The sequence below is a fragment of the Tachypleus tridentatus genome, chromosome 10, assembly GCF_004210375.1.
Source record: "Tachypleus tridentatus isolate NWPU-2018 chromosome 10, ASM421037v1, whole genome shotgun sequence".
NCBI classification, from domain to species: Eukaryota; Metazoa; Arthropoda; class Merostomata; order Xiphosura; family Limulidae; genus Tachypleus; species Tachypleus tridentatus.
Window position 1 is genome coordinate 82,417,302 of NC_134834.1, and position 14,159 is coordinate 82,431,460.

The window sequence follows — 14,159 nt, forward strand, 5'->3', positions numbered from 1 at the left end:
TAGGGGAAAAAAGGGTTCATGTAGCTTAGAAAACAATATTGGTTACTAAAATGTGATATTCCTGAATTACTATAATTTACCTGACTTTTTAAGGAGCCCGTAAATTGGTTAAAAACATTCCTTTAATGTTTGGAACAGCAAAATATGATCACCATAAGTCAAGTAATTCAACTGGCAGTGGTTTATGACAGGAAAATTAAATGAATGTTAAGGTTTATATACAGAATAATCTGCTCTTTTTTGTTGTTTATAAACAGCAATCATTTAGCAAATAATCTTGAATATCAACAAAAAAGTAGATTTAATTTTGGAATTAAAAAATGTATCGATATTTCAAGCAAATCAAAAAGGTAGGAAGTTCAATTTTTGGCTGTGGGCAGTTTGTGTTTTTTATTAATTGGAAACTGTAGCATCTTAATTCTGATGGTTGGAAATTATGAAAGGAGAAATCATAACTTGAATATACTATATGGCATGGGAAAATGAAGGAAGATAATTTTTAAATATTTCATTTTAAAATTTAGAAGTTTAAATTCAGATAATATATAAATTTAAATTATTAATTATTTTCATGCCAAGTTTATTGATAAACATGGATAATAAAGATGCTTAATTAAATTTTGAACATAATACTTGAACATGTCATGATGTGCAAAAGAGTTAGGGTTAAGTAATGCACAGATGCAAACTCCGGTTATTCTTGCTAAACAATGTAATATTCTCTTCAGGAAAATTACATTATGGAATATACTTACATATTACTTAGCAAAATGTTACAGCACAACTAAAACACAAGACAAATGAGACAGTACAACATAAAAGAATAGTTGTTAGTTCTCATACAACATTTAATTTATAAAATCAACTTTAATGATTTAACTAACATTATGAGAATAATCACAATCAATCATCATAGAACAATTTAATTATCTTCATAACTGATACAGACTTTGTAACCTGTACTTAGACTTTAAAAGACTGTTTTCTATTAGGTTGAATCCCTGAAAGGGTTTACTTTGTAGATGAGCTCAGATGTTATTTCCTGAGGAGTACAAGTAACATACACATAGTATGTATCAAGATAATATTATCACTCCTCAACATAGTTTGACTAATTCTAGCCCTATATGACTCACTTCTTCCCATATACATTTGCAAAAACATTTCCAAATGATTATGGGTGCTGGGTATATTTTCTGCACAGCTTCTAAGTACTCAGCAGCAGTCACATCAGTAAATTTTGGGGGTACTTAAGCATTCACAAAGCTGACACCTATGACTTTATCTGGTTAAGACTGAGGATTTTGTAAAGAATGTTACAGCATGTTGGTTAAAGGTTCATTTGAACTAAATCTGTAGACCAACCAAGCATGATTTGGCACAACAATATACAATATCAGATCTATAAATATATATATCAAACAATTATAAGTATTTCAATTTTTCTATTAATAAGTTATTAATCCACTTTTTATTTTGAATTATGAAAAAATTAATATTTCAATTATACAATTTATGTTGTGTAAAGATTAAATTTCTCAAAATTTTGTCAATGGTAGTATTATTCTCACACTCCCAATTAATTTAGGTTTTTTTACAAATTCAGTCTTTAAGTAACAGATTAAATAATGGTACCAAACTAGGAAATAAATTACAAAAGCCTGTTTATTTTCAAATTTAGTTTCATTAATGTTGTTACTAATTTTAATTCTTTAAATTACTGCACAATACCATTTATTTTGTAACCAAACAAAGAACTTATTCAGTAAAAAGACAAAAACTTCTTGGATAAATTTTAATTAAATGTACAGTATTTGTATTATGCTGTTCTGTTGAATACTGCTGCATGCATTACTTTGGCCATAATTAAACATTACAGTCATGAACACATCCAAACAAACCTGGAACCCCTTTACGGTCATGCCCATTTCACTAGCCATGAATAATGACCATAATTTTGTTGTATTCCTGAGAGACAAATTATGTGGTTAAAGGTGACTATTAAAGTTTATGTTAAATAGGCCAATTTAAATTTCTTATTGAAGAGAGCACGGAGTGAAACCCAATAATAGTAACGTGGTTATTAGTGGCATATCCTAGACAGTGGTTTTGGTTTTACTGTACTTATATATATGGTGTGTGTGTGTGTGTGTGTGTGTGTGTGTGTGTACACTTGTATAACAGTAATCAAACTTAAACATATCAGAAATCATCATGGAAAATGTATAACTAAAAATAAATTAGGTTTAGCCTAATAAATAATATTAAATTAGTGTCATCTGACATTTGCTACCCTACTTTGCACTGAGTGATAAACTTTCAATAAATATTCTCCCTTCAGCAGAAATCATGTGTAGATGATAATGTGTGTATTTAAGAGTTACTAAACTTAGTTAAAATTACTCTTGAGGTGCAACCTAATGATTCAGTCCCAAGCTTGAGGGCTTACAGCTCTAAAATGCTCACATTAATCTTAACGGTGAGCATAGTGCAGATAACTTATTATGTAGCTTTAAACAAAATAAGCTCTTGAAATAGTAATGTACATCTAAAAATCAGAAATTTGACAGAATCTCTCAAAGTGTTGAATCAAGTGCAACAGAAAACATCTGACAAATTCAGAAGTTACCATTTTCTTTTATCTTACTTTACTGTAATAATAAACCAACATATAAGTAACATATTACCTGCACAGATAGCTGCAATAAGTCTTCCATTCTTTTCTTGTTCTTGAAGGACATTTTTCACCAAAGAACTCTACTAAATAAAATTTTTTAACAAATGTCAACAACCTGATACATGGACTGTATATTTTACAAATGTAAGCACTTTTTTTTTATTGAAATACAATTGCAACCATATTCACCAATAATGTAAAGTTGAAATCATCTTAAAGTTAATCAATCAATCAAAGAACTGGGTGGAACAAAGAATATTCACACAGATTTTAAAGTATTTAAAACTATCTTCACAATGGAAATTATTACACATAATACACAGCTCTAAATTGATAAAAACTTTAATGTGTTAAAATTATTTAGATAGGTTAGATATGGATTCTGTTTCTAAGAAAGCTGATCAAGGTTAAAATAAACAGCCACTATTTACTAAAAAAAACCTAAAATTGTTGTAGGGAAATATGTGCTTTTACTCTTTTTACCCACAGAATGAATTGCTTGTGCTGCAGCATTTGTATGTCTAAAAAATTAGTGCTAACTGGGCAGTTAACTGTATTGTAAAGATGGCTGGTATGGGTATTAAAGCTTGATTCTAATTAAAGTTTTAATACTCATATCAGCTGTATTTAGAATACAATTTTACTTCTAGTGGATTTCTCATCATTATGAGTAGATAATTATAAATTACCTATGTTTAAATGTTTTTCTTGTCAATTATTCAATGTTTTATTGGGTATCATGACATTTTACATTATGAAAGATTTTTAATTAACTAATACACGACTTCCTGTCATTAACTGCACCTTGATAAGGAAATATGCATTAGTAATAATTACTTTTTTTTTTATCAAAAGCATCTAATAAGAAATAATAAATGGTAAAAGATTTTGCGACCTCAGTACATGAGCGTGCTTCCACCTTTGTCCATAATTTGCCAAAGAAAAATATGTGGGGATAATTGTATATTTTATCCATTGTATCAATGAGATGTTGTTGTTTGGAATTTTATGGCACAAAGCAACTAGGCTATGTAAATCAAACAACTAGTAAAAAAAATTAAATAAAATAACAGTGAAAGTATTATCAAGTGTAAAAGGAAATTAAGTTAAAACAAAAACAGTGGTCCAATGTCATAGAAAAACTTAAATAGAATTAAAAAGGCCAATGGCCCTTAAAAAATTAAAAAGATTTGTAAGGTGGACAGACATGTCTAAAATGGTGCTGTCGCTCATGGTTGTAACAACAGCACGAGAGTAAAATGTGGGCTATTGTGACTTGAGGGTCGCATATTAGTGCATCAGTTCCAAATAAAAGAAAATAATGTTAAAAAACTATGACAGATGAGTAGCTTAGTTTGGACAACTTCCTCCTTCCGATCCTTACGGTAAGAAGATCACCAGAGTCCAAAATTTTATCACATTGCTCACTCCAAGTAGATTGCCAAACAGAGCAGAGCTGAGCCTTGAATACAGGGTTGTAGCCCATTTGTGGAATAGGCACTGCAGTGGTAGCACCAGAGTAGACAGACTTAGCTGCAGTGTCAGTGAATACCAATGCGGCTTGATATCCAGAAAAACTGGATAGAAGTAGATGTTAAAGATAAATGGGCCAGTCGATTTTGAATATCGGAGAGAACAGGGTGAGAACTAACATGAAGTAGAGGGCTATTAGAGAGGTAAGCAAGTCGGTATAGATAGTATGATTCAAGTTCTGCTTAGCTTATATGTGATGATCCAGGGCAAGAGAAATGGTGTGCAGTCCAGCAGTGTACACAGAAACTGTAGAGGGAATTCTGTGCTCAACCACAAAACCACAACAAACCATGGAAGAGCCCACAGTGTTGCCTGACTTTGAACCATTCATATAAATGGGAATGGAAGAATGGTTTGAAAGATGTTTGGTGAATAGAAGACAGTACTTCTAATTGGGAGTATTTGCCTTCTTCAGATAACTCAAAGAAAAGTCCCAATCGGGGATGATAATAAGCCATGGTTGGATGGGCTGCCTGTGGAGAGAGCAACATCATCTAAGGACAGACCCAATTCAGTCAAATGAGCCTGAATATGAAGACCAAAAAGAACTATGGCAAATGATCTATCCTGGAGAAGCACGGCCCACTGAGGAAAGAAAACACAACCTCAGGTGGGATGCTGTGGTCAGGATTGACATTTTGAAGCATACAGTAAAGACAGTTGCAAACAGCAGAGATGTAGAGGAGGTTCATGAGACTCAGTGTAGAAACTTTGGACTGGAGAAGTGTAAAAGGCCCCTAATGAGCAATGAAAATGCTCATCTTTTTGTATAGTTTAGCAGACAGCTACAGAGGGGTAGGCATCTTCAACATCAAGGTTCTGGCAGAGCCACAGACCAGAAACCCATAGTCTATCAATTGAGGGCATGATAGATCTAGAGCACAGAACATCAATCCACTACCCAAGAGGTGGAGAAAAGGACATGGAGGATGTTTAGTACCCTTGTACATTTGATGCATAGTTGCTTTATAAGTGGAATGAAAGTCAGTTTATGATTAAATATAAACCCCAATAAATTTGCCTTGGAGACTATAGGAACAACTTCATAGAGATGGAGTTCATGATCAGAATGAATAACCAATTGGTGGAAAAAGTGTCTGCTAATGGTTTTAGAGAGATAAAAGGTAAAACCATTTGCTACAGTCTACTTTACTAAATGATCTAAATTACTGAGGACAGTACATAGCTACCATTCAATAAACTTCATGCTCAATAACTGACACAAGGTGTGGAAGTTGTTTGCAACTGTAGGGGGAGTTATACAGTGTATGGCATTAATCTTTATAATGAAAAGTGTGACACTCAAGACACATCCCAGAGGGACTCAAAGTTCCTATGGAAAAGAACAGGAAAGTATCAAACCCACACAAACTTGGAATCACCAGTCAATTAACAATTTTTTTAAAATAATGAGCAAATGGCCACATAACCCATACGAGTCTAGGTTTTGCAAAATGTCATACATCCATGTAGTATCATAAGCTTTTACAGGGTATAAAAAAAACAGAAACAAGATGTCACTTAAGAAAGGCTTCCCTGATTGATATTTCATGTCAAAGCAGGTGTTTCACATTAGAATACTGTTGTTGAAAATGACACTGGGTGGGTGAAAGGAGGTTACTTGATTCAAGGAACTAAACAAGATGACCATTAACCATCCTCCCTATGATCTTACAGAGACAGCTCATCAAAGCAATTGGATGGTAGTTTGAAGGAATCTTAGGATCCTTCCCAGGCTTCGAAAATGGGAGGACAAGAGCCTGGTGCCAAACATCAGGAAAAGCATTCTCCTGTCAGGTCCGGTTAAAAACAAGAAGAAGAGAAGCAATAGAGGTAGGAGAGAAATGGTGCAACATCTCGTAGTGAATATCATCAGGTCCGACTGATGTACTGCCAGACCAATGAAGAACAAACTTGAGTTCTATCAGTGTTAAGGGGCAATTATAGTCAGAGATAATCAGTCTGAAAGAAAAGAGTCTTGATGGCTAAAAAGGTGGATGATGAAGTGGAAGTGCTAGATGCATGAAAAAAAGCTTTCATTGAAAGTATCGATGATGCTCTAGGCATCAGTAACTTCATGGCCATCAGAGAGCAAGAGAATATCATGGAAAATGTGTTGAGACTTTAGAAACACACTGCGCAGCTGCCTGGACAATACAGTCACTCACTGCTGCTACACAGTCAATGGCTTATAGACTGCAAAAGGATCAAGTTTCAAGAGAGCAGTGAAAGAGGACAAGTTGGACTGCTCTAACTTTCATTGATGCATGTGGGTTGGGTGTCATCAACCACAGCCAGTTTCTTTCAAAATGATAGGAAAATGATCACTGCTATGAGAGTTACTGTCAGCCCACCAGGAAAAGCAAGACAAAAGTGAAGTAAGTGTAAGAACTAGTATTGAAGAGAGAAAGATTGTGATCCAAGAGCATATTCTTTATGGAAAAATTTCTCCCATCGATATCAGCACCACTCTAGTGGGAATTATGTCCATTAAAATCACCCAGAATTAAAAAGAGAGACAGTAACTGTTTAATGAGAGCATCAAGGTCTGACTGATCATAGGTTTCTTCAGGAAACAGGTATAGAGAACAAATAGTGATGACACAACCCAAGGAAACATGGCTACAGCATTTAAGAGTGTATCAAGTGGCAAAGACAGGGTGGGCATAGCTTATTGACTAGTGGTGTTACCCTTCTATGCACTCATCCATAACACAACCTATCCTTTCTATACAAAGAAAACTGCCAAAAGGTGACTGCATTGGCAATACGTTTCCTGTAAGAAGAGATGCACAGAATGGTAAGAATCATTCAAATTCTTAATGTCATCTATATTTGATTAAAAACTCAGACAGTTGCACTGTATCAAAATGGCCATTTTTATTTATGTGGAGGAGAATGAGGCAGGGAACCCTTCTGCTTTCGACCACATTTTTTTCTCGTTCAACAGAGGTTATCAACCTCCATGGATCCTGTCTTTGGTCAAGTAGACAGGTCTTTGTCTGTGCATGAAGGTTCAAGTCACTAAAGGTGTGAACAAATAATTGTTTTGCATCTCAAGGCTGGAGAATAAGATGGGTCTCAGGAAATGCCCAATTCCAGAGCAAAAGGAAGTGAACCCGAGCAGCCACTGAAAGAAGTGGCAGGGATAGAGATAGGAGTAGCCAACACTTTTAATTATGGATGGCAAAAGATTCTTCAGATTTTTTGCAAATAACTCTGCTGGAGGCCTGAAGGAATTTGTCTGCACTCACAATGTGGCAGTGGAATGGAGTGAACTAGCATATTTCTGAGGTGAAATGAGGGGCAGTAACTTCTGAGCCTCTGGGTAGGAAATATTGTTCACAGTCTTCAAACATTGCATCTCTTTCTCCTTCACCCACTTAGGGCAAGAATTAGAGTAAGAGGGGTGTGAACTACTACAGTTAACAGAGTGTGGTTCTAGTTCACACTCGTAAGCATAGTGATCTTTGTCACCCCAATGAGCATGTTAAAGAACCATGACATGATGTCTTCAAGTGACCAAATTGCTGACACTGGAAACATCTGAGAGAGTTGAGAACGTATGATCATTCCTTACAATTCAGGTAACTTGACTGTTGCAGGTAAACGTGGTGATATAAACATCAAAATCAGAACATAGGCACCATAATTCCATCTTTGCAAGTGGAGATTTGGCACATTGCAGAAATGCTTTGGCTGGAAAAAATAGTGAGGATTTCTTACTCAGGAATGTTCTTCAAGTCCCTCTCAACAATAACTCCTCTTGAAGAATTCAGGGTAGCATGGGGAGTAACCTCGATTGGTATATTCCCAATGCTCTTTGAACTCAGAAGGAGTTTGGTGTGTAGTGGTAAAGATGTTTCCATCAAGATGTCTTATAAGTGTAGCCTTCTACTGACATAAGGAAGTCAAAAAGATCCTCTAATCCCTTTTGAATGATAAAGGGGGGCATCTGCCCAAAATATTTCTCAGACAATGAATGGAGAATGGAAAATTGAGGTGTTGATTCTGACTTTTATGGTGACTGTATAATAGAGTCATTCATTTATAGTCGATTTCTGATAATGTTTTCTTTCATTTTCCATTTTTATTTTTTTGTTCATGAATGGAGATATCCATATTAAAAGAACATTTCAGTGCCAATTGTCCCCACCCACCATAAAGTACTATGACTTTTCATGCTGTAATGCCAAAGATAAACATTGCAGCAATGCCAGGGTTTTGTGAACACTATACTCAAACATCAACATCGGACACAATGTTCATAATACCTGTTGAGAATGTTCAATACTGGTACTTGGTTGACACTAGCCAAGTGGAGCCCACAAGTGGTATGTTAGACTTAGAACTCTCAACCATCAGGATCCTCTCCTTCCCTTCACAGGTTGCCACTCATGGCAAACACGCTGGTGGATGTTCAGATCCCAGAGAAGGTAAGCTGAAATTACAGAACCTTCTTTGGTAGGTCCACTCACCATGTACAGGAGACCACCTCAAGGGAGTCAATGAGATAAGTTACATGGTTCATATTAAGTTGCTAAAATCAGTTTCAACTACTCTCAAGGACTTTATAAGTACCCACAGAATGTTTTCCAAGCACATTTTTTTGGATGTTAAAATCTACATCAAAATCAATTGGATTCCATAGAAATTTTATAAAATTCCTATTTATTTGTTTGATAAATGAATGTAGACAAAAAAGAAAAAAAAGATTTTATTTATTGCATTCAACTCTGCAAGATAAATTAAAGTTAAATATATCGATGTATTCTGACGATGACCGAAGAAGGTCAAAACGTTGTTCGCTCTTCTATGTAAAATACTTTCTCAACCTAAACAAGCCGTTTTGCATATATATTTCTCTACAAGTGGGTTTTCTCGACATCACTGATTATCGATGCATTCTGCTACTAGCTGGGCTACTTGTCTCCTTGATGAAAGGTATGCATAATTATAATTAATAAAAGATTATCTTAAGACACAAAAAATTGCTTCCCTTGAAAAAATGCCAATAAAAAGTACAAAACTCAAAATAAGAAACTGCAAAATTGCACTTATCTTCTCATTGACCCAAATAACCTTCATACCAGATTTGATGAACATCCATCAACGGGTCAGCAGGTAATTACAGCCTTACAAGTATACAGGAATCTTATCAAGTACCACAACTGTTTTTTTTCTTTTTGGAGTAACATATTATGGCCATCATTTAATCCTTCAAAATATCTCTAAGGTTGCCGCTAAAGGTAGTAACAGTGTTAATAAAAAAAAAATGATAATGTACTCAGTGTTTCAACATTAGTTTTGACAATCTTCTCCAAATAAATATGAAGCCAAACTCAAAAATATTAATAAGTGGCAAATGTAATATAATCTGATTTTGAAAACATGTCACAACTTGACAGCAAGATCCACATAGACCTTTCAAACAAGAAGCTTTATCCCTTCATATGCTGAAGAGTTCTTATGGATAGTAAACTTCTAACCCAAGCTGGATCCAGACAAGGTTAGATAGCAAAAGAGCCTAGAATGAAAATAGTAATTTTTACGTGCAAGAGCACATGGTCCAGTAAAAATGAAAAGTGAAAAAATTGGAGAAAACATTGTATTATCTTCTTAAGATTCAAGTCAGTTGGTAAAACAAATTGTCATGGAATGGCCTTAAGCCATCTAACTATAAGAGTCCCAGAGGAGTCAACAACAAACAAGTCCAAGTGATAAAAACCAGATGTCAAAATAGCAATAAGAAAGCTTTTGCCAATTTAGTGAAAAACCCAATATTAGCCAAAGATATAAATAGAAATAGTACTAAAACCTGAAACAAAATGTGACATTTTCTTTTTTAATGACAACAACAAATCTCTTGGTGCATCTGGGCTATCCCACCAACTGTACTAAATTCTAAAAATAAAACACTCAAAGTCAGTTCTTATAATTTATATCTCTATCAAGCCTTCCCTTAAATTCACTTAAATCAACTGCATTTGTAACATCTAAAGGCAACCTATTCCAAAAGCCAACCAACTTGTTTAAAAAATAAAGCTGTCTTAGCTCAAAATGATTCCTACTCTGCCAAAATTTATACTTGTGTCTCATAGTCTTACCATTCTCAGCATTAAATACATAAAAGATGATACATCAACATTATCAATTTCCTTAATTTTAAACTCCTCTCTAGCTTTTCTTTTTATGAGAGAAAACAAGATCAAAAATTTTATCCTACCCTTGTATGACACCCTTTCCAAGTATTATCCTAGTAACCCTCCTCCAAACCACTTCCAGCAATTCAATGTTCTTTCTAAAGTAAGAAACCTATGAATGAACACAGTATTCCAAACATGGCCAACCAATGACTTATACAATATTACAGTCTCTTTAGGGTTGTATTCAATATTTTTATTGATACAACCTAATATTTATTTGCCCTGCCACTAGCAACAGTACACTAGTCAGATGGCTTAGGAGACTGGTCAACCAGATCACCAAAACCCTTTCCTTTCATAACACTCTTAAGATTATTCCTATCAAAATTGTGATCATAATTAACATTGTGATATCCCAAATGCATCATCTTACACTTATTATAAAATAAAAGCCATCTTTCATGTTTTTGACAAATTAATCAAATTATCCAAATCTTTTTGTAAAGCAGCAGTAGTGTCTTCCTTACAGCCAGCAACAATCAAAATTTTAATATCATTAGCAAATTTAAACAAGTTATTGATCATTCCTTCAATCTAAACTATTAAATAAGAAAAGCAAAGGATCTAACAAGGAGCCCTGAGGAACCATAACTGGAATGAACTCCATTTACAACAACCCTCTTTTCTCTTCCATCTATCCAATGAGCCAACCTATCCCCCATGCCTATAGAGATAACATTTTGAACAAGCCTTTTATGTGGCACCTTGTTAAATGTCTGCTGAAAACCAAGATAAATCAAATTCACACAAATACCTTCATATACATAAGCAATAACCTCTTCAAAGAATGTCAAAAGATTGGTAAGGCAAGAAGTAAGGAAATAAGCATATTGTTTCACTTGTGAATAAAAAGATCTCAATTTGTTTAGGACAAGAAACTAAAAATTGGAAAATTTGTGATTCAAAGTCATGGCAAAGCATCAATTATCAAGTGACCTAAGCAACAGCAGATTAAACAAAATTACAAATAAACACAACTTCCACTTGTGTTACTACAGCCTTGGTGTTGTTAACACACACACACACACACAAGTAATGAAAAAATACTTTGTAAATGTAAAATGATGCAGAGATGGCAGACATAAAAAGAATGTGAACAAGAATACAGAGATGATACAGATGTACATATCATCCTTACATAATTTTCAATATTAAAGTTTATTGTTGCATTCAAATTCCTTTCAGATAAAGAATTTATCATTGAACATGATTTAGACACAAGCATAACCAGGCCTGACCTTGGTTGTCACTACTTTCTTGTACCTTTTAAATATTATGGATAGTTCTTAGGGTTTAACTCTAATCATTACCTTTCTTTGCTATTGGGGAGTTCTCCAAATAAACCAAGAACAACCTAGAAACTGACATACTATATAAGTTGCAACTGTTAGAGAAATGAAACCAAAGTCTCTATCTCAGACTGACGGGGAGTTTGTGAACAATCCAAACAATACTCTAAAATAGCAAAAAAAGCAACCACAAACAAATCAGTTCTCAAACGAAGATGGTAAAAAAACAAAGTAACCAACAATATATAGAGTCCATGACTGCTTGATGGATAAATGTCTTTGTAAATCAAAGTGTCTGGAAACTCATCATTGGCTTCCAGAGACCACTGCTGAAAATGTAAATGATCAGTTGGAAGACAAAAGGTAAGGATAAAATGAAGCTATTACCCCTTAAAAGGGTTCAGCTAAAGTATAGATAGGCATTCCTGAATGGAATAGATAAAAAGTTGGGTATAGTGTACTTAAGATTTAGAATTCTTCACCAGTTAGCTATTTTGTGAAGAAGGATGAAGTGCTAACTCAGTCCAAAGTAATAAATTTTTCCAAAATACAATGATGCCACATAGCAACATACCCAAGTGTAACTCTAAAAGTCAAACTTAAAGTAACATGTTCCAAAAAATAATAAGGAAAAGAGATACAGTAGAGAAAAGGTATGCTAAAGAACAGATCAAGGACAATGTATCATTGGACAAAGTCTCACCTCCATGATTACTGACTCTTGCTATAAAACAAACTTTCGATGTTGTATTCCAATTCATAAATACAGAATTCTGCAGAAATGTGGTACTTTGTTGCAAAGATTTAGAAATACATTGATAAAACATAAGATACATACTTTGTGGGCAATTATAAGACTTGAATGTTATAATCAGATGAAGCTGACCATCAAACTTCTCTAATTTTTATCAGTATTCAAGAAGATTTTTGAAAGATGTTTTAATTGCATACAATTGCCCTAAGTTTTTGTTACATTAATTGAACCACATTTTTTGTTTTATGCTCAGACAATTGTTTTTTTGTATGTCTTTTGTATTTTTCAATCATGTTTTGAAAATTTTTAGTCTCTTATATTTGACTGAAAACTGTGTTTGACAACTTTTATTGAAATAGAACCATTTCTTTTTAATGAGATGCCAATTTCATGCAACAAAGTGTCAATTTTTTTGCAACGTGTAATTTCTCATCTTGAAAAATACAAGCTACAATTATCAAATTACCTACCTAATTATGTTCTCACTTGGAAACAAACAATCTTTTGACACAATTTTTCCTGCCATAATTAAGTTCTCACTTTGAAATAAACTTTAAAGATGTCTTCAGAAAAAGTAATAAAAAATAAATAAAAAGGTAGACTGTATAAAAAGTATTTGGATGAGACATTGTCCTCTTCTTCCAAAACCTGATGAGATATTGTCTAGTGAGACTTTGTCAGTATATAACTAAAAAATAAGTCCTTAATGCAAGCCTCGGTATTTTGACACACACACACACACATTACTGACAATAACTAACAAAATGAAGCATGTCACAGCAGGAATATAAAATTAATTTAAGATTATCTAAATGAGATATAATCATACACTCATGACTAACATTCCATTAAAAAGTCAAACCTGATATCTCTAAGGAAAATGTACAGTTAGTAGTAGTAGAGAAAACCAAGTGATGTACAGAAGGTTAGCAAGAATAGTGATCAAAACTTAGCTTGCCCCAAAAATATTATGCTAATATTAAAATAACTATAGAAGGAAGAAGGCAAGAAAAGAAAAGTCTGAAGTAAAAAAGAATTACCTACCTCCAAATGAGACTTGAAAAAGAAGTGAAAAATATTCTTGACAAGAAGAGGCACATTTTAAGCAACAATTTATTTCAACAATTGTATGAAACATGCAAAAACATGTTTTTATCAGTAATAACGAAGAGTAATAGTTAGAGATTTTTAATTATAAAGCTTTTTAGGCTTCAAGACTTATAATTTTATCCATGATATTTTAGTATTTCCAATATTTTAATTTCACTATTAAATGAGAACCTATATGCTGGTTACTTAAACTCTAGCAATTTTACACTCTTAAATTCAGACAATTCTAGTTTATTTACAAACCAAAATAAGTCTGAGTCTTTAAGCCTCTTATTATAGTTAAAGCTTTTCAACTGTAAAATATTTTTATTAACCTATATTTAACCTGTTCAGTGCTGTAGACAAGATAACTCGTCCAAGCCATTCGGTAACACAGTGCCACACACAAGCTAATTCGTTTTCAATACTGTGTTCTCAGTGTGTTTTAAAGACATGCATTTGACCTACTTACAAATTGTTTCACTTTCGATCCAAAATGGTGTCACAAAAAAAGTTACAAAATGAAGAAGCATTAGAGTTGTATTTTGAACTTGGTTCAGAGTTGCCGTAGCAGCTGAAATACTTGGCAGTCAACAGGTTAATCAAAAAAA

General features: G+C 33.7%; 1 protein-coding gene across 2 annotated transcripts in view; it reads right to left on the minus strand.

Annotated features, from left to right (window-relative positions):
• Window positions 1-14,159, minus strand: part of LOC143229720 (Parkinson disease protein 7 homolog) — a 36,926-nt gene that overhangs the window by 12,756 nt on the left and 10,011 nt on the right. For both annotated transcript variants that reach the window (XM_076462454.1, XM_076462453.1), the window contains exon 3: window positions 2,688-2,757. In XM_076462454.1, the coding sequence (XP_076318569.1) occupies window positions 2,688-2,757 (70 nt within the window). The remainder of the gene's footprint in view (window positions 1-2,687; window positions 2,758-14,159) is intronic.